Genomic DNA, 23,450 nt, shown 5'->3' with positions numbered 1-23,450 from the left:
GGGCTGTGTCCCAGATGCTTATGAGGAGGCTCAGGGAGCCTGGATCTTTTCTTTTCATACTTGGGTGGAATGCAAAGATGTAAACAAGACCACTTTCAGTTTTTTTTTTTTTTTTTTTAAGATTTTAAAATGTACACTTTAGTATTACACCTAACTTCATTATGATCTCATTCAATCATCCAATATCCATATTTCACACTGACCTCTCGCTGTCTGCTCTATTCTTTGTCGCACCATTAGAAAAATCATTAATAAAACAAAAGAACCAATAAATAAATTTTATTGACAAAATGTACAGAAATCTGAATTCCTCCTGAATTACAAAAAACTGTACATATGCCCATTATATTTGAAAAAAATCCCTTCGCCCCCCAAATGGCGAATCAGCAGAAGCTTATACATGGGGACATATCAAAGCAATCGATGGGCAGAAGATGGAATGGGATCAGATCACCACATAATCATGCTGTGCCACAGTTAACAGATCTCATTCATAACTCTTTGTTTTGATAAATAGTGCTTTCACCCTGTGTATTGTCCTTGGCAGCAAAGCTTGCAATTAAGTAAAAATAGCTATTGCTAAACTAGTCAGGCGTCAAGACGTATTGGATAATTGAGATGATATTCTAATAAAAAAAAAACCAAAAAAAAAAACAAGTAACCTACATTTTATGTTGAGGCTGAAGAACTGGGAGATTTAATTCTGTGGGTGGGACAATGGCAGGTTTACCAGCTGCAAGTAAAGACACCTTGGCCAAATAAGTCATATTCCTTGTAGATAATGTAATCTTTCAAGCGATCAGGCAGTGGGAGGAATGACATAAAAACAGGACAGCGAAGGTGTAGGCGACCCATGCACTTCCGAATCTTCAAGCGGCAGAGATGTTTCAGAGGGCGAGGGTTAGCTAGGAGAAACACAAGAAACTGCATCAGAAAAGAATGGTTTAATCCTGAATGTAACATTTTCAAAAATATAGTTTACATCCAGAGAAAATCAGAATTAGCTCAGGATTTCTGGAATCAAAACCAAACCAGCAGTAGCAGTCAAATCTTCTGATGTGATCCTCCCTTATCCCTTTCCTGGTTATTTGCAGAAATCAATAGCAACCTCAACGAGCACGGCTATTGCAACTGTGACATACTGTGCCAACAGAATTGCAGGTAAGGAGTTTTTTTATCTATCAGCAAAAACACACCATAAGGTTGAGTGGATTTTAAGTCTGGAGATGGAACCGGAGAGGTCATTATATAATAACTTTCAAATTATTTTAACCCCTTAAGGACCAAACTTCGGGAATAAAAGGGAATCATGACATGTCATGTGTCCTTAAGGGGTTAACGGCCCACTCCAGACTCCATGAAAAAGTTTATGTATTTAATAGATTTTTGCTTAATTACCGGCATTTTCCATATGCAGAGCAGCAGAATTCACAAGTGGCTAGATAAATGGACAGACGTTAAATACTTTCCTTTTAGCTTGTATTTAACACCCTCTAATTTTAATCAAAAGTATTCAACCCCCATTGAAAATCAGGTTAATTGTCAAAATATACAGACGTTCAGCTGTTTACAATAAACAAATCAAACAAAAGCAATTGAAATAGCTCAACACAATGAATGTTTCAAATGGTTTCCCCAAATTCAACTGAAAATGCAACTTAAAATGACTTCTCCAGTCTCAAAATTATTCAAACCCCTGAAGAGAATGCCTCACAACAGGAGAAATATGCAAAATGTGTTGTCTCAAGCACACCTGATGCAACTAATCAAGGACTTCGTTAGCTGCACCAGGTGTGCTTGAGCTGAAACACTTGAAATACCTGAACTGGCTAAGGCAGGGATAGGCAACTTTTGGCACTCCAGATGTTTTGGACTACATCCTCCATAATGCTCTTACACCCATAATGCTGGCAAAGCATCATGGGAGGTGTAGTCCAAAACATCTGGAGTGCCAAAGGTTGCCTATGCCTGCTGAATGTCACATTTGACTGCTAGACTGTTGGAAATATGGCTTAGTCAAAAGAATGGTTCACAAATTTAAGAGACTATTTCATTGCCCTTCACAAACAAGGAACAGGATGCAAAAAAGTGAAGGCACTGAATGTTCCTAGAGACACCATTCAAAGCATTGTTCACAAGCTCAAAGGTGATCGAACAGTGGTTGCACTACCTGGACGGGGCAGAAAAAGGAAGCTATTAATGGCTGATTGCTGAGAATGCAGGTTGTAAAAAACCCTCGAGTGACTGCAAAAGACGTGCATCAAGACTTGGTGGGAACAAGCACAGAGGTTTTAGTGAGCACAGTAAGACGTGTACTAAACGCAAAAGGTTTCCATGCCAAGTTGTACACCACTACTGACCCAAAAGCACAAGAAAAGTCAGCTCCAATATGCTCAAAATCATGTAAATAAGCCACAGACGTTTTGGAGTTCTGTTCTGTCGAGCGATGAAACAAAACTGGAACCTTATGACCCAATGGATCAGCAGTATGTCTGGAGGAAGAAGAATGAAGCTTATGCTGAGAAGAAAACTCTGCCTACAGTTAAGCATTGTGGTGGCTCAGTGATGCTCTGGGACTACTTCGCATCCTCTGGCTCTGGAAACCTGCAATGTGTCCACCCGGGTCTATAAAAAAAATTAAAAGAGAGGCAGCGAGGGTGGGGCTTATTGCAAGGTGAAGGCCGGGCTCATTACTACCCGAGGCCCCTGGTAACTGCTGCACAGAAAGAGGAAAGAAGGAAGGAGTGCCTGCTTCTCCAACAACCAACTGCATCCACTCCCCCTTCCTGCCATAATGGAAAGAGGCAAGTCTGTGTGTGTGACTCCAATTGTGTGTGCCTGTATGTGTGACTATCTGCCTTTAACTGAGTGTGTGCCTATCGGCGTGCGTTAGTGTCTGCATTCCTGTAACCGTGTGTGTATGACTGTCTGCTTGTAATGAAGTATGTGACTGTCTGCTTTTGACTTTGTGTTTGGCTCTTTGACTGTCTGCCTGTAACTGAGCGTGTGTGTGTGTTTGCTTGTAACAGAGCGCCGTGAAAACTTTTCGCAACTTTTCAGTCACCTGAACCCCATAGAAAATCTCTGGTTGGATTTGAAGAAGGCGGTTGCAGCATGCAAACCCAAGATAATTACCGATCTGGAGGCAATTGCCCATGACGTTGAATTATTTTGAGACTGGAGAAGTCATTGTAAGTTGCATTTTCAGTTGAATTTGGTGAAAAGCACCAGTTGTGTTGAGCTATTGCAATTGCTTTTGCTTGATTTAATTGAAAACTGAAAGTCTTCATTTTGACAATAAAACAGATTTTCAATGGTGGTTGAATAATTTTAATTACAACTGTATTTCACCCCAATAACCTATAAAATGTGTTAAATACAAGAGCTCTCCGGTACTTCCCTGTTCGTCTGCCAGGCTCGTCAGTTTGGTGGTCCCTTGTGGACAGTGCATGTGACAAAGGCTAATTCTAGGGTCTCAGTAAAATTCAAGTATTACGTTTGCCGTTTTTTTTCCCATTATACCCGCTGGATGCAAGTGCTACCAGCCAACATAACTGGATGGCATGTACATCATTTCCTCCATTTTAATTGGGTTTGGTTCTGGTTGTAGAAGTAATTTCAAGAATGTGATGTTACACTTCAGCATACATTCATTCAAATAGCCATAAATCTGCTTGTCCTTTTAAAATGGATGCTGAAGTACAATTGGGTGCAGATCAGTTCAGCAGACAAAGCTTCTACTTTCACCCCAAATGCTCCCAGAGGCCATAAACAGTCAAATCTTCACTAGAATATTAATAGCCTTATTTTGTGTCCTAATAAATTTGGTTAGCTTAATCATATCTATTAAGCTGCTTAATTTATTTCTGTCTAAAAAAACAAACAAACCTGAATTTCTAGTAATACAAGCCAACATCAAAATAGTATGTCTCACTTACTGGCTATGCTGTTGATTTCCGGCCAAAGTTCATGATCCAGAAGCACCTCTCTTAGTTTACAGCAAAACTGTACCTGATCCATATAATCCAGCATGACCCGAACCACATTCCCGCAGAGGTGTCGAAGCCAGTTCACTGATATCACTTCACAGAACTAGCAGAAGGGGAGAAAAAGCCAGTTACAGGATGCTGGAGATCGGCACATAGACCACCCATTATTGGGGGGACATTTCCAAAAAGCACAACATATGACTGGTAAAAATCTGTTATTTTATAGTTCGGATTAAATAGGATACATTTTAACTGACAGCTCCTTGACATTTCTTTTACAATTGTAGGAGCTGCAGTCTAATAAAACCACAGTTCTTGCATCGAAAAAGATGCATGGAGGTCCCTGTTCCTTTCTCACTTTTTTTTTTTTTTAGAAAAGGAATTGTTTGCAAATAAATACTGGATCTATTTTGTTGCCAAATGGGTAAAAATGAAGAAACATTTAATTTTCACTTCCTCCACCACCTATAAATGCGAGATGCCCCCCATTTAAATGAAAAGTGTATGTCAACACTCTATTATTACTTTTTAAATAAGATGACCTCACTCCAAGCACCATCACTGCAACAGTCTGCTCTGGTGACTGTTTCCAAATGTTCGCTGGCACCTTCCTACTGCAACCTGGCATATCACTTTAGCATGGTTTAACACTTAACTGGGTCCCACTGCGCACCTGTGTGGCTTCCAGTCTTCTAGACTAGAGTGTTATATAGGCCAGAGCTGTCTCCCTCCAGCATCGAGTCAATTTCAATGCAGGACGTTACACCTGTACAAACACTCATACTGTGATAGTGTCACGTCATTTTAGTGTCATTATTGAAGAGATTCTGAGTGTTTGTACACATCTTGAGTAGTCGCCTCTTTCCTGCATCATGATTGGCAAGGCTGAGCACCCATACTGATTCTAATGATCGGTCACGTTTTGTTGGTATCAATTATGACACGAAGCTTGCTCCTCATTTCCCATGTACCTTATGATACATTGAATTACTCAAACTAATAGATATTTACCTTTGTGAATACAAACCCTTTCTGCCTCCAACTGTGTTCCCTCTTGTGGTTATTGCTGACCTCATAGTGTTCAGATTTTGTGGTTTGACCTTAGGAGTACAGAAATCAGGATAAACAAACCAACCTTTGGTTTATTCCATTTTACCCTGTTTTCTCATGCCCTTGACTTGTTCTCTGGCTATCCTTGCCATTAAGTCAGGCCTCTCAAATTACCAGTACTACATACATACATACATACATACATACATACATACATACATACATGTCTGTTCCTGTTCTTTTAATGCATTGTATATATAATACGTTTAACAAAAGTATGATACATATGAAGTTTTTGCGTTTGCATTTAAGGGATATTGGGTATGTTTGAAGTGACACTCTACTGCCCAGATATATATATAAAAAAAAAAAACACTGTTTAGTTGATAATATATATAATTGAAGTTTTTCACCCCTCCTGAGTGGTGTGTTCCTTATTCTCAGGTCCGCTACCAGAGGCCTGGGAGCTTGAGGGTTCAGTGCTCCTATCACAACTGGGACTACTACTGCATTCACTTTCCACATCCTTTCTTGCTCTTCTTTCAGTCCTTGGTATTCAGTCCTCCACCTTCTCATGTTCCTTCTTCCTGATGTTATAGTCACTGGGTATTGCCACATCGACCACAACTGCAGTCGTCTGTTCCTTGTCTACCACCACAATGTTGGTTGGCCAGCACTTGCTTATCTGGCTCGATCTTGAAGTCCCACAGGATCTTAGCCCTGTCATTCTCAACTACCATTTGTGGTATCTCCCATCTGGACTTAGGCAGGTCCAATCCATCTTCTGTGCATATATTTCGGTACACAATCCCAGCAACTTGGTTTTGTCTCTCTGTATATCCTGTCCCTACTAACATCTTGCATTCTGGTACTAGGTGCTGGACTGCCTCAGAGGCCTCTTTGCACAATCTGCACCTTGGGTCTTGTCTGGTGTGGTAGACTCCAGCTTTTATTGATCTGGTGTGGAGTGCCTGTTCCTGTGCCGCTAGGTTTAGTGCCTCATTGCTGTCTTTCAGTCTTGCCTATTCCAACCACTGGTAGGATTTTGTCATGTGAGCCACATCCACTATCTGCTGGTGGTACACCCCATGGAGAGGTTTTTCTTGCCATGAAACCTCCTCTTTTTCCTGCATCCTCTATCTGTTGTTGTCTCAGGCATTCCATTAGCAGACCATCTTCGTAAGGTACTTGTGGATGCTCTGTGTTTCATCCAGGACAGGACCTACTCATCAGGAACAAACCTCCTTCTAGCTGGTGTACAGTCTCTGGGTGCTGAATTTCGGGTGGAATCCTCCATTCATAGTAAATAGTTTCTGTGTGTTGACATCCATGGTGACCAGTCTTTCTCTTGGACAGGTTGTTATTCTAGTTGGGTACCTGATGGGCATATCAGGGCATATGTGTTGATTGCTTGGATCTTGTTCTTGCCATTGAGCTGGGACTTCAGGACCTATCTGACTCTTTGGAGGTACTTGGATGTTGCTATCCTCCATGCCTCTTCCTCATAGTTGCCATGCGTTTGTGGTACCCCCAGGTACTTGTAGCTGTTCTCTACATCTTCTATTTGGCCTGCTGGAACTTGTACTCCTTCTGTCCTGATCATCATCTGCCTGCGCTTCTCTAGTCTGAACAACATTTTGTTGTCCTTGTTGTATATCCTAGTTCAGTGGATCAGTGAGTCAATGTTCCGCTCATTCTTGGCATACAGCTTGATGTCGTCCATGTAGGGTAGGTGGCTGATGGTAGCTCCACTCTTGAACCTGTATCCGTATCCACTCTTCATGATGATCTGGCTATGGGGGTTTAGAGGCCTAAGCAGAACAGCATTGGAGATAGTGCATTACTTTGGTATATGCTACATTTGATGTTCACTTGTGTTATTGTCCTGTAATTGGCTTCTAGAGTAATTTTCCACTTGCTCATAGAGTTCTTGATGAAGGCTCTTATTGTCTTGTTTACTTTGTATAGAGCCAAGCATTCCGGTATCCATGTGTGTGGCATTGTATCTTAGGCTTTCTTGTAGTCCATCCAGGCAGTGCACAGATTGGTCTGACAGCTTGGTCTACCAGTACTTGGTGTTTTGATCCACTGGTGTTGTTTCCAGTCCCCTTCTGAGTATTGCTCATATATTGACTCATATGCCCTTGGATCTTGGAGGCCATGATGCCTGACAGGAGTTTACATGTTGTGGGGAGGCAGATTATTGGTTAGTAGTTGGATGGTGTGGTTCCTTGTGAGAGTCCTTCATGACCAGTATTGTTCTGCCTTGTGTTAACGAGTCAGGGTGGGAGCCTGTTGCTAGTAGCTGGTTCATTTGTTTTGCTAGATGTTCATGCAGCGTTGTTAACTTCTTTATCCAGCTGGTGTGGATCATGTCAGGTCCTGGAGCTGACCAACTCTTTATGTGTGCTACTTGCTAACATTCAATACAAATATATTAAACATTAAAGAAGAAATACAAAGTACAAAGACAGTATGCCTCCTAGTTCTAAAACTAGTAAATGTTTTACTTTATTGAGGAATGCACCATCATAGGCAAAGAGTATTTCTGATTTAGGAGTTAAAGGGACTCTCCAGTGCCAGGAAAACAATCCGTTTTCCTGGCACTGCAGGTCCCCTCTCCCTCCCACCACCCATCCCCGGTAGCTGAAGGGGTGAAAACCCCTACAGGTCACTTACCTGAGACCCCGCCGATGTCCCTCGGCGGTGGTTTCTGCTCGCCACCGCTCCTCCCAGTGATTAAGTCAGCCGGTGGGCGAGACTGATCCCGCCGGCTGAGGAAACCTAATGCGCATGCGCGGCAATGCCGTGCACACGCATTAGAGCTCTCCATAGGAAAGCATTAAAAATGCCTTTCAATGCTTTCCTATGGGGAATTGAGCGACGCTGGAGGTCCTCACACAGCGTGAAGACATCCAGCAACGCTCTAGCACAGGTTTCCTGTGCTATGGACACGGAAGTGCCTTCTAGTGGCTGTCTATTAGACAGCCACTAGAGGTGGAGTTAACCCTGCAAGGTAATTATTGCAGTTTATAAAAAAAACTGCAATAATTACACTTGCAGGGTTAAGGGCAGAAGTGGTCTGGGTGCCTGGAGTGTCCCTTTAAGGATCTGTGCCTGTAAACCTATTCTATCCTATTGCACAACTTTCCAGGTTGAAAGGCTATGGGAAAGGCTTTTTACAAATTAACTAAATAATGTGTATTATGTAAACATTTTTAACAATGATTATTGGCAGCCACCTTATTGGCAGCAAATGTCAACATAACCTAATAATCAAACACCCTTATCTTATTTTTTGTTAAATGCATTCTCTATACAGTGCACAAAAAGTGCTTAAAGTGTGCTGAGAGAAATATTACAGTGTTAGGAATACAGTTGTAAGTATTCATCCAATTGCTGTTTAACCCCTTAAGGACACATGACATGTGTGACATGTCATGATTCCCTTTTATTCCAGAAGTTTGGTCCTTAAGGGGTTAAACATCTGTATAGACTCTGATAAAACTACCTCTTCAGGCGGAGAATTCCATATCCTTATTGTTCTTACTTTAAAAATCCTTTTTGTTTGCCTTAGGCTAAATCTCCTTTCTTCCAATCTAAATGCGTTGTTTTAGTGCTTGCAGTAACCCTTTAATAGAAAATCAATAAAACTAGTAACACTGTTAAAAATGGGTTTGCAGGGGGCGTGGCCGACCACGGAGCTGAACAGTCGCATATCTGTGGAGCTCCGCTTCAGCCCCACAGATTCAGAGACCTAAAGCCGAGAAAACCGCTCCAAAATCACCCAGCTTACCTGCTGCTCGACAGCAGACAATATGGGGCGCAAGCACAAGTGACAAAACTACACGGAGCGACCCGAGGCTCCCGACATAAGGCTGGCGTCCCAGAGGCCTACACAGGCGCGGCCTGCCAAGATGGCGCCGGAACCCCTGAGTGAGGTGGAGATGTCTGACGACTCCCAGGAAGAGAGGGACTCCCAAGCCGCACTCCCAGGTCTGACTCGGAGGAAGTTGACTCCCCAGCCACTAAAGGAGACATCAGGAGGCTGCTGACTGACCTAAGACAGGTCTGGAAGGCTGATCTAAAAGAGACCCAGGATGACATAGGGGTCTTGCAGCAGAGAGTCCAGGAGGTGGAGACCAAAGGCAAATCCAGGGATGTCCAACTCCAGGACACCAAGCAACAAGTGGAAGGACTTGCTGAGCAGGTCCGGCGCTTGCAAGGAACGGTGGTAACACTAGAGTCTAGACACCGCCACCGTAACATTCGCCTCAGGGGCATCCCTGAGACAATAGGCGGAGAAGACCTACTACCGTTTGTCCGGAGACTTATCTCCTCCATGGGGCTCAGATGCAACTCAGACACCCCGCTGATATTATCCACCTTCCGGGTACGCAAATCGCCAGCAGCACCGGCCGGTGCCCCCAGAGACGCGATAGCTACCACCAGAGACATAGCGGCGAAAGCCGCCATCATGGCCGGATCCAGACCACTGGGATCGGTGAAATTTGAGGGAAACGAGGTGGCTATGTATAATGACCTCCCTTTCGCAGTGTTGGCTGCAAGAAGACAACTAATTCCGGTCACAAAGAGACTGAGAGAGCACTCCGTCCGATACCGATGGGGCACAGACAGCTCACTGGTGGTGCAACAGGGCACTGACGTACTCACCTTGTCCTCAGGGGCAGACCCAGAGACTTTCTTCAAAAAGCTAGATTTGCTAGCCACCGGGCACAGCAAGAGAACCGAGAAACGCAATACTTAGTCTTGCAACACTTAATTAATATGATGCTGTAATCCAGGTGTCTTTATGTTTATGTATATAGTTTCAGAAGGTTTAGAAGTTTTACACGCCTAATCTACTGCCCCATGCATAAATACCATCCACCTGACTTCACAGACACAGAAGGTGACGGTAGAGAACGCTACACTTCTGCATACTCGTTTAGCAGGGATCCTCGTATAACAGCAATAAAAGTTTAACAGTAACAACAGTATAAAATATAAATGTGAAAAGTAGAATAAGCAACTTGACACCTCGCAATGTAGATGTACATATTTCACCAACACTGTGATTAATGCCATGTTTGCATCCCACCGAAATGTTACACGATCTTGTCATAACCTATTCAATAACCCATACAATGGAAAAATGTATACTGTGTGTACAAAACCAAATAAAATACAAATTATAATAAAAAAAAAAATGGGTTTGCAGAGTCAGTCTCCTAGGATCAGAAGCACTGTAGAAATCTATGGTGCTTGGAGTGTACTTTGGAAAGTGAAAATACCTCACAATTTGGAATATTAAAATTTTTGTTCTATAATCGGAAAAGAACACTCTCTTACAACAGGGGCCCTTATACACACTGACTTCTGCTCTCTTATTGTAATTATTTTGTAATGAGCTGTTTAACTAGTGGGTGTTTTATAAGTTATAAAACTTACAGGGTTATTCACTAAAGTGTGAACTGCCAGGAAAAATAAAAGTTTAAAATGTTCACCCAAATAGCTAAATTAGAAAATGTCAGGTATGTATTCAGCTTGCCCCCAACACACAGTCACCCTCCCCAAACACTGCCCCCACTACACTGTCATCCTCCCAAACACTGCCAACGCCACAGTCACCCTCCCAAACACTGCCAACACCACACAGTCACCCTCCCTTAACACTTCCCGCACCACACTGTCACCCTCCCCCAACACTGCCCCCACTGTTACCCTCCCCAAACCACTACCCCCCACCCTGTTATCCTCCTCCAAACACTGACCCCAGCCAAATGCCACCTTCCCTAAACACTGCCTCCACCACAATGTCACCTTCCCTAAACACTGCCAACACCACACAGTCATCCTCCCTAAACACTTCCCGCACCACACTGTCACCCTCTCCAAACACTGCCCCCCCACTGTTACCCCCCAACCACTACTCCTCCCCCAAACACTGACCCCAACCAAATGCCACCTTCCCTAAACACTGCCTCCACCACAATGTCACCTTCTCTAAACACTGCTCCCCCACTTTCCCCCTCTCCAAACACTGCCTACACCACAGTCACCCTCCCTAAACACTGCTCCACCACACTGTCACCCTCCCCAAACACTGCCCCCACATACAGTCACCCTCCCTAACCACTTCCACCCACTCTGTCACTATCCCTAAACACTGCCCTCCCACACTTCCCCCTCCCCAAACACTGCCCCCACCACATTGTAACCCTCCCCAAACACTGCCCTTACTACACTTTCACCCTCCCTAATCACTGATCCACTGTACTATTGCCCTCCCCAAACACTGCTCACCCACACTTTCACCCTCCTCAAATACTGCCCCCCCCTCCCGTCACACTCCCACACACTGCCTCCCTCCTCCACTCTGTCACCTTACCCCACAGGATCACCCTCCCCACACACTGCCTGCCTCCACACTGTCACCATCCCCAACATGGTCACTGTAAACAATGTGACCAGGCCCCTTCTTATATGCAGGGATTTCTAGGAGGAAGTGAGAGACAGCCACTTCCTCCAAGCTGACACAGGCCCAGCTTTGCAGGAAGTAGAGGAGGAGGAGGAGCAGCAGCGGACTGGGAGAGTAGCAAGCCTCAGCCAGCAAAACCCTGCACCCAAAAGGTAGAAAACTAGCAGGTGGCTAAAAGTTTAAATTGTATGTGTGCTTTTGTTGTCTGTACATGCATGTATGTAGTGTGTGTATCTGTTTTTCTGTATCTGTGTACATGCCAGTGTATCTATCTGTATGTGTGTGTTTGATACAAACACACAAGCAGATACACAGATGCAATGTGTCTGTGTAACTGTATGTATGTCATTGTTTGTATCTGTATGCATTCCAGTGTGTTTATCCATGTGTCAGTGTTTTGTATTTGTATTTGTGTAAGTCAGTTTATCTCCATGTGTGTCAGTGTAAGTATCAGTGTGGCAGTGTGTCTGTATGTGTATCAGCATTTGTATCTTTGTGTCTGCATCTGTATCAGTGTGTGTATCTGTGTGTCTGTGTATCTGCATGTGTGTCAGAGTGTGTCGTTGTTTGGATCTGTGTGTCGGTATATCTGTATGTCAGTGTGTGCATCAGTGTGTCTCTGCAACTGCATGTGCATCAGTGTCTGCATCTGTGTGCCTGTGTATCTGCATGTGTGTCAGTATATGTAACGGAGCCTGTATTTGTAAGTGTGAATGGTTGTATCTGTGTGAATGTGTCATTGTTTGGATCTGTGTATTTGTACATCTGTATGTGTATCAGTGTTTGTATCTATTTCTTTGTGTGATTATGTGTGTCTGTATGTCAGCATCTGCATGTGTATTAGTATGTGTGTCCGTTTTTTTAGTCTGTTTATCTGCATGTATGTCAGTGTGTGTGTCTGTGTATCTGCATGTGTGTCAGTGTGTCTATCTGCATGAGAAGCAGGGGGAGCTTTGGGCAGAGGAGAAGCAGGGAGAGCCTGGGTCATAGGAGAAGCAGGGGATCCTGGGGTAGAGAAAAATAAATGTAAAATAACATCAACTACATTAATAACAAACATTTAGCTAATATAAGGGGTACAATTTATGGAAATGGGCTGCCAAGTGGTAGTCAAGTAAAAAAAAAAAAGTTGGGAAACACTGCTCTAAGCTCATTAATGCATAAGATTGAGAGTCTTACAGGAATTTAGGGGGTTATTGCCAATTGATCCACCCAGTATATGAAAATATATTAAATTAATTTATAAGATGTACCATTGTGTCTTTGATCACCGTGGAGGTCCATCCTTCATAATCATACGGAACATGAGAACTATCTCCTCTTGGACAATCAAAGCATTTATAGACGTTGTAGCCATAATTGAGTAGCATTCGGAGCAGGACTTCGTCTTTCAGTGCATACTGTAAAGCCGATGGGAAATGGAGGGGATTTATTTTGCAGACATAGTTCACATTGGCCCCGTGCCGTAGAAGCAGATTTACCAACTCGTAGTTCCCCATCCTAAGGGCCACCTGGAGACAATTAACTGGGTCCTGGTTAGGAAGGGCCCCTGCATCCAGGAGCAGGTAGGCAGAAGTAACATCATTGTTGGAAACCGCAAAGTACAAGGCAGATTTCCTTTCATCATCATAGCCTTTGCGTACACGTTGGTCCAGCATGAAATTAACATCAAACCCAGATTTGAGGAGGAAAGCAAGGCACTGAGGGTGTCCTCCAGCGGCTGCCGAATGAATAGGGCTGATACCACTTCTTTTAATTGCTGCATAATCTGTCACTGGGACAAGGAGCTTCAGTGCTCTGCACAAAGAAAATTAGAAGCGCTATAAACATTCACTCACAGATAAAATATCTGCATCACGGGATATTTCTTTAAGCATGGGCTGAGCAAGGCAGGAAAAAAAACTTTAGACAGTATCCAGATTCTCCCTTTAAAAATATACAGGTATTTGTACTATCCAGTGCTGTATTTAGCCCAAGGCAAACAAGGCATTTGCCTTGGGCGGCACTAACCTTGGGAGTCCCCAGTGTTTCCCCCTGCCATGGGGTGGTCCATAAGGTGGCCTGCTAGCGTGCGTGCCTGGAGCCCTTGGCGTGCGGCTGTGTTAGAATCATAGGCGGTGAGGAAATTGTGATCTCCCTGCTCTGCTACCTCGCACACCGTTTGCTGATGCTGTGCTGATGCTGAACCGAAATATGACGTCATACTCCGGCTCCAGGCATCAGTAGACTGCCTGAGAGATCACAGCTCCCTCGCCGTCTCTTATTCTAGCACAGCCACACTCACAGAAAACCCCCACTGGACCCCCAATGACAGGTGAAAAATTGAAAAGTATTATAATAATATTAATAATTAGTGTGCATGTGAGTGTATATGAGTGTCAAATCAGCGAGAGTCTGTTTGTCTTCAAGTCTATGTGTGACTATCAGTGTATATCTTTCAATGAGTGTCTGTCAGTGTTTGTGTGTGTGTGTGGGAGACTGCCAGTGTGTGATTGTCAGTGAATGTGTGTGTGCGTAAAGGGATACTATAGACACCCAGACTACTTCAGCTTATTGAAGTGGTCTGGGTGCAGTGTCTCCCTGCAAGTTTAATTATTGCAAATTACCATGAGGGGTTAACTCCTTTTGGATGGTTAGAACTGATGCTGGACTTCCTCACGCTGTGCCTGAGGACAGCCAGCGTCTGCTAAATCCCCATAGGAAAGAATTGATACAATGCTTTATTATGGGGAAGCCTAATGCAAGTGAGGAGGAGCCTGACCCAGCGCCGAGGTACATCGCCGCTGGATTCAGGTAAGTGATTTTTTCCAAGATTTTTGACAATACTGGGAGCAATGATATCTGGCGATAGTTAGATACCAAAGTATTGTCACCACTTTTATGGATTGGTACAACTTTTGCAGTCTTCCAAAATTTGGGTACGTATCCTGACACCAGGGAATCATTGATAAGTGTAGTGACAGGTTTAGCAATTGCTGGCGCACTGAGCTTCAGCAACATTGCTGGGATTTGATCTGGTCCACACTGTTTTTTTTCATTTTTAAATTATTAACGACACTAACAGGCACAGGTCTAAAATTGAATTTCTCTATATGAGAATTTTGAAGATTTGGCAGGGCCTGATCTTTATTTGTGGTTTGAAAATGAATATAATTTATCTTAGCAATCAGGGTGGTAGCAGATCCAACAAAATAATTATTAAAGGCATTTGCTACATCTATGGGGTGTTGCAGTGTTTGGTTGTCCATTATGACAGTGGAGAGTTGAGAGTGGATTGTGGGGGTTTGTATGCTATTTATGATTTTTCAGAAGTTTCTTGGGTTTGATAGGTTGTTGTTCAAATTGTCACTGAAATATTGGGACTTGGAAGAAAGTGATGTAGTGGTTATAGGGCCAGGAATGCCCAGGTGCCCTCCATACCCTATGCAATTAGTCAAACTGTTTGCTTTGACTACTCACCTGGAATCTGCTGTATGCCAGTCACTTCTGGATCAGAAGCTGGATGTTCTCTGCTCCTCTGACAATGCAGGCTCACTGGCTGTGAGTGATGAGCTGGCACTCCAAACAGGAGCGTTTGGCTCTCCATAGAGGCAGTGGATGGTATCACAGACCATTAGATATATGAAGCCAAACCATTTGTAAACGGTTTAAATACGGACATTAGGAGGGTGCCAGGGCACCTTTGGCACCATAACCACTACTGCGTTTTGTACTGGTTATGGTGCTTGAAATATTCCTTTAAGGGACAATAAGCAAAAAAACAGCTTTTAGCTTATTGAAACAGTTTAGATGTATAGATCCAAACTGTCTTTCTGCTCAATTCTCCAGTTTTTAACTCCTTAATGACACTTTGTTTATGCAGCCCTAGCCACAACTCCCACCTTTACTACAGACTGCTTGAAAGAGAGGTGTATTCCTTTAATGAGATATAGCAGAATAATTACTCACAAGAGGTGCCCTCTGTAGGCTGCCCTGTGTATAGGTAAGTGCCCAGAGTGCTTTGGCACATTGGCATCTGCTCCATATTCCAGCAATAGAGATAATGAATCCGGGTTCCCTGCTGATGCTGCTTCAAACAGAATAGAAGCAGAATCTGATGCCTGCGCCACAACATTACTACCTAAAAGAGACAGACAACAAATGTGAAAGTAGCGCATATATCATGTTACTATATTTTATAATAATAGAATAATTGCTGGCAAATTTATAGCTATTCAGGCAACAATGTAAACATTTTGTTTCTCCTCTCACTTATATATTCAATTTACTTTGGCACTAAAAATTGGAGTAGAATGTTTTTTTTTTTTTTTTTTAAAGCCGTTTTATTGGTGCAGTTGTACAGATATACACATTGAATGCCATAATAACTCGGGTATTATACATCATGGTAAATCACAGTCGTAATCTAGGTATCGGCCATTACAGATCAGATCGAATGCCGCACCGCGCGTTGATCTAGCTGACATTCGTAGCGGCAGCAACGTAACATATTGGCTTAATATTATGAACCATAACAATATTCAACTTTTTTACTGGACTCTCCATTTTGCTTGACTTTCCTGTGTGTGTACCTGTTCTCCTTCTTCCTCCCTAACTGTCAGATTAGTTCCCCCAGGATCTCTCTTCAGTGTTTGTGTATTTGTGGTCGATGTAACTTGGTTACCCCCCGTCTCTTAAGTGTATATTTGTTTAGTGTAGTGGGGGATCTAACGTAGGATCTCCCTTTGGTTCGTGCCTGTCTCCTTCCCCAATGGTTAACGTGAGACCGAGATCCCCCCTCCTCTCTCATAGTTGTCCCCTCCCTCTCATCCCATGTCCCTCAGGTATTTTCCGTGTTGGATTGTAATGTCCCAACTGTCTCCCTCCCCTCTTCCCCCCCTTTTTGTGGCCCATCTTGGTTCCTATGCTTCCTGGTCGTTGTAGGGACTGGGGCATTGAGGATCCTGTTTGTATGTCTAATGGGTGCGTTTCCTTTAGGTGCCTAGTATCTACCCTTCCTACCCAGGGGCGACTGCCAGAGGAGGGAATCGGAATGAGGAGGTTTTGGGCATGGGATGGGCATCAAGCAGATACAAGAATGTACAGCAAGGAGAGGGTAGAAAAGAGAAGTCAGCGTAGAACCAGCTCATTTTAGAGAGTATTCTCAGGCCCACCCCCTCTCCCACCCCCCGCCGGGACCGCCACCTGCCCCCAGCGGAGCCGCCAGTCCCAGCGTCCCCCGTCCACCTGCCGTGTCGTCCGAGAGTCATTTTGTCCAGTGGTACCAGGTCTGGTGATATCGTTGGGTCCGCCCCGTTGATGTGAGAATGAGTTCCTCGATCTCTCTTATTTCTTCCACTCTGTGTACCCAATCTCTAGTGGAGGGGACTGTTTTCTGTCTCCAGTGGCTGGGTATAAGGCTGCGTGCCACATTAAGTAAGTGCGGTATCACCGTCTTTTTGTATTTCATGGGTGGCATAGAGGTGACATGTAAAAGATAGGCTTCGGGGGTGAAGTCCACACCGGCATCTGTTATATCGGTAATGATCCTGTGCACCCCCTCCCAAAAGGGTTTGATGTTGTGGCAGTTCCACTAGATGTGAAATTGCGTGTCCAATTTCTTTTCGCAGCGCCAGCATTCTGTGTTACAGCTTAGGCCCGCGGTGGAAAGCCTTTCAGGAGTCTTATACCAGTGAGTGACTAGCTTGTATCCTGATTCCTGGTATTTTGTGCTAATGGAAGATTTGTGTGTGTTCACAAAAAACATCTAGCCATTGATCGTCAGTCAGCGTATGCCCCAGGTCTCTCTCCCAGTATTTGGCAAAGTATGGGGGCTGATTTCCACTGTCAGTTGGTAGTACCATTTGGTATAGGACAGAGATCCCATGTGCTAGGGGGGTGTCTTGATCGCACAGTGTTTCGTATGCAGTAAGTTGTCTGTTTGCCGATTCCAGATGAGGGATAGCCTGTACGTGCCTGGTCAACTGGTGATACCGGAAGTGCGTCAAGAAGCTCGTAGGGTTTGGTGCTGGTAAGTCCTTGAGGGGCACCATTCCACCCCCTGTGGCTATGTTTTTGAGTTTGCACCTCCGGGGCAATCCCAGGGACGACAGGAACTGCAGGGAGGATGCCGGCTTGAAGCACGGATTTCCCGCGATGGGGTACATAGGTGGTGCCATGTTTTCCCGCGGTGCCAACCTCTGCCACATTTTCATCGAGGCCGTTCTCCATCTTAATCCAGAATTTCTCCAGGGGTGCCTGACTCCATTCTACGATCCTCTGCAGGTGCACTGCTTGGCAGTATTTAAGCAGGTCCGGTAGTCCCAATCCTCCCCTTTGTTTAGTTTGTGTGAGTATCTCGTACCTCAGTCTTGCTTGCCTCCCGTTCCACACATATTGGGTGAATGATTTGCGTGCCCTGGGGTATAACTCTTTAGGTATATGTATTGGCAAGGTTTGGAGAAGATACAGCAGTCTGGGTAGTGCATTCATTTTTAATACGTTTATTCTCCCTAGCCATGTGATATGCGGTAGTGCCCATTGTTGGAGATCTTTCTTTATCTTCTCCAGGAGTGGGTCAAAGTTGTGTCGGAATAAGTCGGTCAACTTTGCAGTTATCCACACGCCCAAATATCTCAAGGCCTCACGGGACCAGTGTAACGGGAATTTCCCTCACCGTGTTCGTGTTGCATCCTATGTTCAGGATTTCCGATTTCTTATAATTTATCTGTAGGTTTGAGAGGAGGTGATATTCCTAAAAATGCTTGCATGATCGCCCGTAGGGACGTACCCGGGTATGTGACTGAGAAAAGTAGGTCATCGGCATACGCCGATATTTTACTTTCTCCCCAGTGCCCCCTCACCCCTCTCACCTCTGGGTTCTCCCGTTTTGCGTTGAGGAATGGTTCCAGGCTGATGATGAAGAGTAGGGGCGATAGGGGGCATCCCTGTCGGGTTCTATTGCGTATGTCAAATGGACGGGATAGAATCCCGTTCACACAGACCCGTGCGGCTGGTTTGCAGTAGAGGGCCTGTATCCACAAGAGCATATAAGGCCCGAATCCCACCAGTTTGAGCGCCATCATGAGAAAAGACCAATCCACCCTGTCGAATGCCTTCTCCGCATCCGTCGATATCATCAGTGCTGGGGACGATTGCTTTTGAGCTGCGTGAATGAGGTTGATCACTTTCACCGTGTTGTCCCTGGCCTCTCTGCCTTTGAATCCCACCTGATCCGGGTGAATAAGTCCCGGTAGGTAGGGTTGGATGCGGAGAGCTAGAATCTTCGTAAAAAGCTTTAAGTCAGCGTTCAACAGGGAGATCGGTCTATAACTGGCACATTCCTTTCGGATCTTGGCCGTCAAGCAAGACTGTAGTTTCGCTCTAGCCGTCGTCAGTTGCTTATATGTGGTGTCGTCCAGCTTGGCCTTGTGTGAGGATTCCATAGTAGCTATTTGGGCCAGCAGATCTGAGATTTCTTTGGTGCAGAGTTTCTTTTGATGCGAGCCGTGTTTGATCAGGAGGCCCTGAATCACACACTTGTGGGATTCCCATACTGCTGATGGCTTGGCTTCCGGGGTAGCGTTAGTCAAGAAGAATTGTTCCAAATTTGTGAGAATATCTGTGGAGATCATAGGATTTTCGATGAGGGCTTCGTTCAGCCTCCAGATCCATAGCTGTGTGGTAGGGACAGGGGGTCTGACCGATATGAGTACCGGCGCGTGATCTAACCATGTCATTGGTGCTATAGAAGGGTATCCAGGCTTCGGTGTTGCAGAAAAAAGTAGTCAAGTCGGGAGTAGGATTTGTGCGCTGTCGAGTAGAAGGTATAATCCTTCGCCTCATGGTGTAGCGTGCGCCAACAGTCCACCAGTTGGTGGTCTTGCAGCAGCGCTCTGATGCCCCTTATTACATGGTCCGGAAGCGTCGTCCCTCCGGAGGATGTGTCCTGTCGTGGGTCCATGGGGATATTAAAGTTTCCCCCCAGCACAATCGTGCCTTCCCCAAAATGCCTCCAGGGCTCCAAGCGTTTTCTTTAAGAAGGCCTTTTAGCCCTTGTTGGGGAGGTATACATTTGCGGAAGTGTACTGTACTTGGTGGATTGTGCCCTTCAGGAAGAGGAATCTTCCCTGGGGGTCAGCTTGTTCCGCCTCTCTCTTGAAGGGAGTGTCTACCGAGAAGAGAATGGCCACCCCCGTATACTTGTGTGTGTGGCATCGGGCGTCCTGTAGTCTCCGTCCATACAAGTCCCAGTTCTGTAAGCTCAGTCTCTGATGTCGTGGCCCTTGTGCCATGTATGTGTGTTGAGCAGCCTCAGTCTCATCTCTCTCCTCTCTCTGCAGCCGCGGTGATCATTCCTCCGGGCCGGCCTGGGGGAGCATGGTGAAGTCCATTCCGGTCTCTCCCCCAGTCGTGTACCTGCGGCTCCCCGGCAGCCCTGTGTTTCGCTCATTTAACGGGCAGGTGAGCCAGTTCATCACTTGTATCCGCGGTAGCCCTAATGCCTCTGTGAACTCTGGAAGCCGGATTATAGCCCCGTAATTCCTCTGCGGGCAAAGGGAAACATCCATCTGTAACCGATCCGTTCTTGCTGTAGTGCTGTCGTGATTGGCCTTAGAGCCCTTCTTGTTTGCAGCGTGAGGTGTGACAGGTCGTTATATAGCTCTACCGTTTGGCCCTCAAAGTGCCAGGCTCGTTCCGTTCGTGCTTTCATCATAATTTCTGCCTTCAGCTGGAAATCCTGTACCCTGCAGATTGCGTCTCGTGGAGGGGCTTCTGGAGGCGGTCGCGGGCGCAACGCTCTATGCGCCCTGTCCATCGCCACCCGTGTCTCTGGTGGACGGCCCAGAATCATATTAAAAAGGCGGGTAAGTGATGCTCTGAGGTTTTCTGGATCTGAGGCTTCCATCAGGCCCCTATGTTATGTCGTCGGCTTTGATTATCCAGATCCTCGATGTGCATTCGCATGTCTGCCATCTGTGCTGCGTGTTGACGGGTAGCTGCTGGGTCTGGGGCGCTCCCGCGGGAATCTCTCTCCTCTTAGGCGCTGATTCTGGTTTCCAGCGCGGTCATTGAGGTGCGCACCGCTGATATCTCTGTCTGCAGTGTGCCCTTCACTTCATCCACCAGCTTCTGGAAATCTTTTTGGGGCAGCGAAGCAAATGAGGCGTACCAGTCCGGAGTTGGTGGCGAAATCCCATCTTGTTCTGGTGTGGGTTCCGCCTCCGACAGTGACGACCCTGGCGAGGTCGGCGCCATGTTTGTGGCCTCGAGGCGTGCCGCCAGCACCGCCGGCGTTTGGAGGTACCCCCGGATAGATGTTGAGGGGGGCTCCCCCTGTGTTCTAGGGGTTGACGGTGTAATTTGGGTGCGTTTTGTGCAACCCATGTAGGCCATCCAGTGCTTATTGTAGTGGAATTAGGGCATTCAGGGACGGAGCCACAGAGTTAGGCAGCCATTCTCGTCCAGCGTCGGACCACGCCCCTGTTTTTTTAAATGTATTCCAATTTGCTTACGGAGTAGGATTACTTTCTGTAGTTCTGGATTTTCATAAACAATAGCTGCCTTTAGAGATTCCATAAATACATGCATATAGGACTAAGGAACGGGACTGGACTGGACTAAAAGCAGCCCTGGAAAGAATCCTATACCTTCTCTATTATGCGTCATCTCAGCCTAGTGTGCAAATATACAGGTGGAAAATATCATTTTCAATTGTAAAACTTCAAAATAAACATAAAAACTGCTTCATTTTAAGCAGACATACATCTGTGTGAACAAGATAGTTTTATTCTGGAATATAGGACAAAAAAAAGGATACAACGTTTCGGCCGTGAGGTCTTAATCATATCCTTTTTTTTTGTCCTGTATTCAACAATAAACCTATCTGGCTCAGCCTAGGCTGTGCAGCCTGTGGCTCTTCTGTTGTGGATATATTTGGAGGTGCTACTGATACCACTAATACACGTGTTTGGATCTTGGATCTATGTATTGTACTAACCTGTTCCTCAGCCCCCACAGCCTTCCCCCGGGGATGTAAAGGGTTAAATAAACCTTTATTCCATTACCCAATCCTAGCAACGAGCATGCCACCCCCAACATCATCTAATGAGAGGAAATAATGCACATGTGCAGTGAGCACTAGCGCAGTAGAACATCAGCAGCCCACCAGATAATTTCCCGGTGTTCCTGTGGGCCAGTCCAGCCCTGCTTAGGAAACACACACATAAAGAGATTAAAGGGAACACTTCAGAACTCTAAAGCACTTCATCTTGCTGGAGTGCTATATGTGTGAAGAATGTGTAATTTATTTGTCCCCCTATTTTACAAAAAGTGCAGATTTCAATAAAAATGAATTAACCTGGTCACACTCATTGGCTGTCAATGGGACAACCAGTCCTTTTACTTCCTGGTTTTGTTTAGCTCAGTGGAGCTAAACTCATGAGTCAGACAACTGCCCAGAGAACCTTACTTGCAAAGACTTCTCATTGAGATGCATTGGACAACCACAGAAAGTCTGAGCTGATTAAGCCTGTTTTAGATAAACTCCTAAGGTAAAATAAAAATCATAATGAAATGCTGGCAGGGCTTTAGAGAGTCTCTTTAAGGAAATGCTAACACACACACACCAGGATTATTAAAGTGTAAATTGTTAAAAAAGTCTAAGTAATATTCACTTTTTAGGCCAAGATTTCAGAATTAGAAACATTCTCCACATCAGCTAAGTTTGGCTATTTTTACTTCTAATTTAAAATTCATTTTTAATTCACTTTCAATTCATGACAATTTATTCTTTAGTTAACACATCGCGGACATGCTTTTTGTACCTTTCAGAATTAGCATTTCCATAATGTCAGGGTGTCCATTCTGGGCTGCGAGTGCCAGCGGTGTAAACCCAAAGTTGCTGGCAGCATTGGGGTCAGCGTGGGCCCGGAGTAGGAGACCAGCAATATCCTTTTTGCCCAATTTTGCAGCTTCATGTAAAGCGGTCCTGTTGTCGGCGCAAGTTAAATTTACATTTGCATTGAAACGCAGCAGGAGGGAAGCAATATCATAAGACCCACGTTGTATACCTTAGGAAAGAAAGAAAATAAATAAATAAATATATATATATATATATAAACATATACATGTTATTTAAAGAATTCCAGGGATTTTGCCAATTCTAATGTTCAATGGAGCGAGCAGGAAATCGCAGGTGAATAAATATATCCCTTACAGGAGATCTCAATTAGTGATGTCGCGAACACGAAATTATCGGTTCGCGAACAGCAAACGGGAACTTCCGCAAACATTCGCGAACCGGCGAACCGGGCGAACAGCCATTGACTTCAATGGGCAGGCGATTTTTAAAGCCCACAGGGACTCTTTCTGGCCACAAAAGTGATGGAAAAGTTGTTTCAAGGGGACTAACACCTGTACTGTGGCATCCCCCATGGCAAAACTCCCATGGAAAATTACACAGTTGATGCAGAGTCTGGTTTTAATCCATAAAGTGCATAAATCACCTAACATTCCTAAATCGCAATGGATATGGATTGACACCTGACATATGACATATTGACACATTGACATATGGATTGACACCTGTCCTAAGAATCCCTGATACACACTGACACAGAGCAGAATAGAGACTGTTCCCCCTACATAGGGTCACTTGGCAGGTATGGATTGACACCTGTCCTCAGAGACCATGATACACACTGACAAAGAGCAGAATAGAGACTGTTCCCCCTACATAGGGTCACTTGGCAGATATGGATTGACACCTGTCCTAAGGATCCCTGATACACACTGACACAGAGCAGAATAGGGACTGTTCCCCCTACATAGGGTCACTTGGCAGATATGGATTGACACCTGTCCTCAGAGCCCCTGATACACACTGACACAGAGCAGAATATAGACTGTTCCCCCTACATAGGGTCACTTGGCAGATATGGATTGACACC

At 44.9% G+C, this 23,450-nt stretch overlaps 1 protein-coding gene across 2 annotated transcripts in view; it reads right to left on the bottom strand.

Moving 5' to 3' along the window:
- Window positions 1-642: 642 nt before the first annotated feature.
- The window catches only part of ASB14 (ankyrin repeat and SOCS box containing 14), a 49,054-nt gene continuing 26,246 nt past the window's right edge, over window positions 643-23,450 (bottom strand). For both annotated transcript variants that reach the window (XM_063426885.1, XM_063426884.1), the window contains 5 exons: window positions 22,326-22,571; window positions 15,469-15,640; window positions 12,774-13,317; window positions 3,939-4,092; window positions 643-905 (listed from right to left, as the gene is read on the bottom strand). In XM_063426885.1, coding sequence (XP_063282955.1) covers window positions 727-905; window positions 3,939-4,092; window positions 12,774-13,317; window positions 15,469-15,640; window positions 22,326-22,571 — 1,295 coding nt within the window. In that variant the 3' untranslated portion in view covers window positions 643-726. The remainder of the gene's footprint in view (window positions 906-3,938; window positions 4,093-12,773; window positions 13,318-15,468; window positions 15,641-22,325; window positions 22,572-23,450) is intronic.

This window comes from Pelobates fuscus, chromosome 7 (assembly GCF_036172605.1).
Source record: "Pelobates fuscus isolate aPelFus1 chromosome 7, aPelFus1.pri, whole genome shotgun sequence".
Lineage (NCBI taxonomy): Eukaryota > Metazoa > Chordata > Amphibia > Anura > Pelobatidae > Pelobates > Pelobates fuscus.
This window is presented reverse-complemented; position numbering and strand designations above follow the sequence as displayed.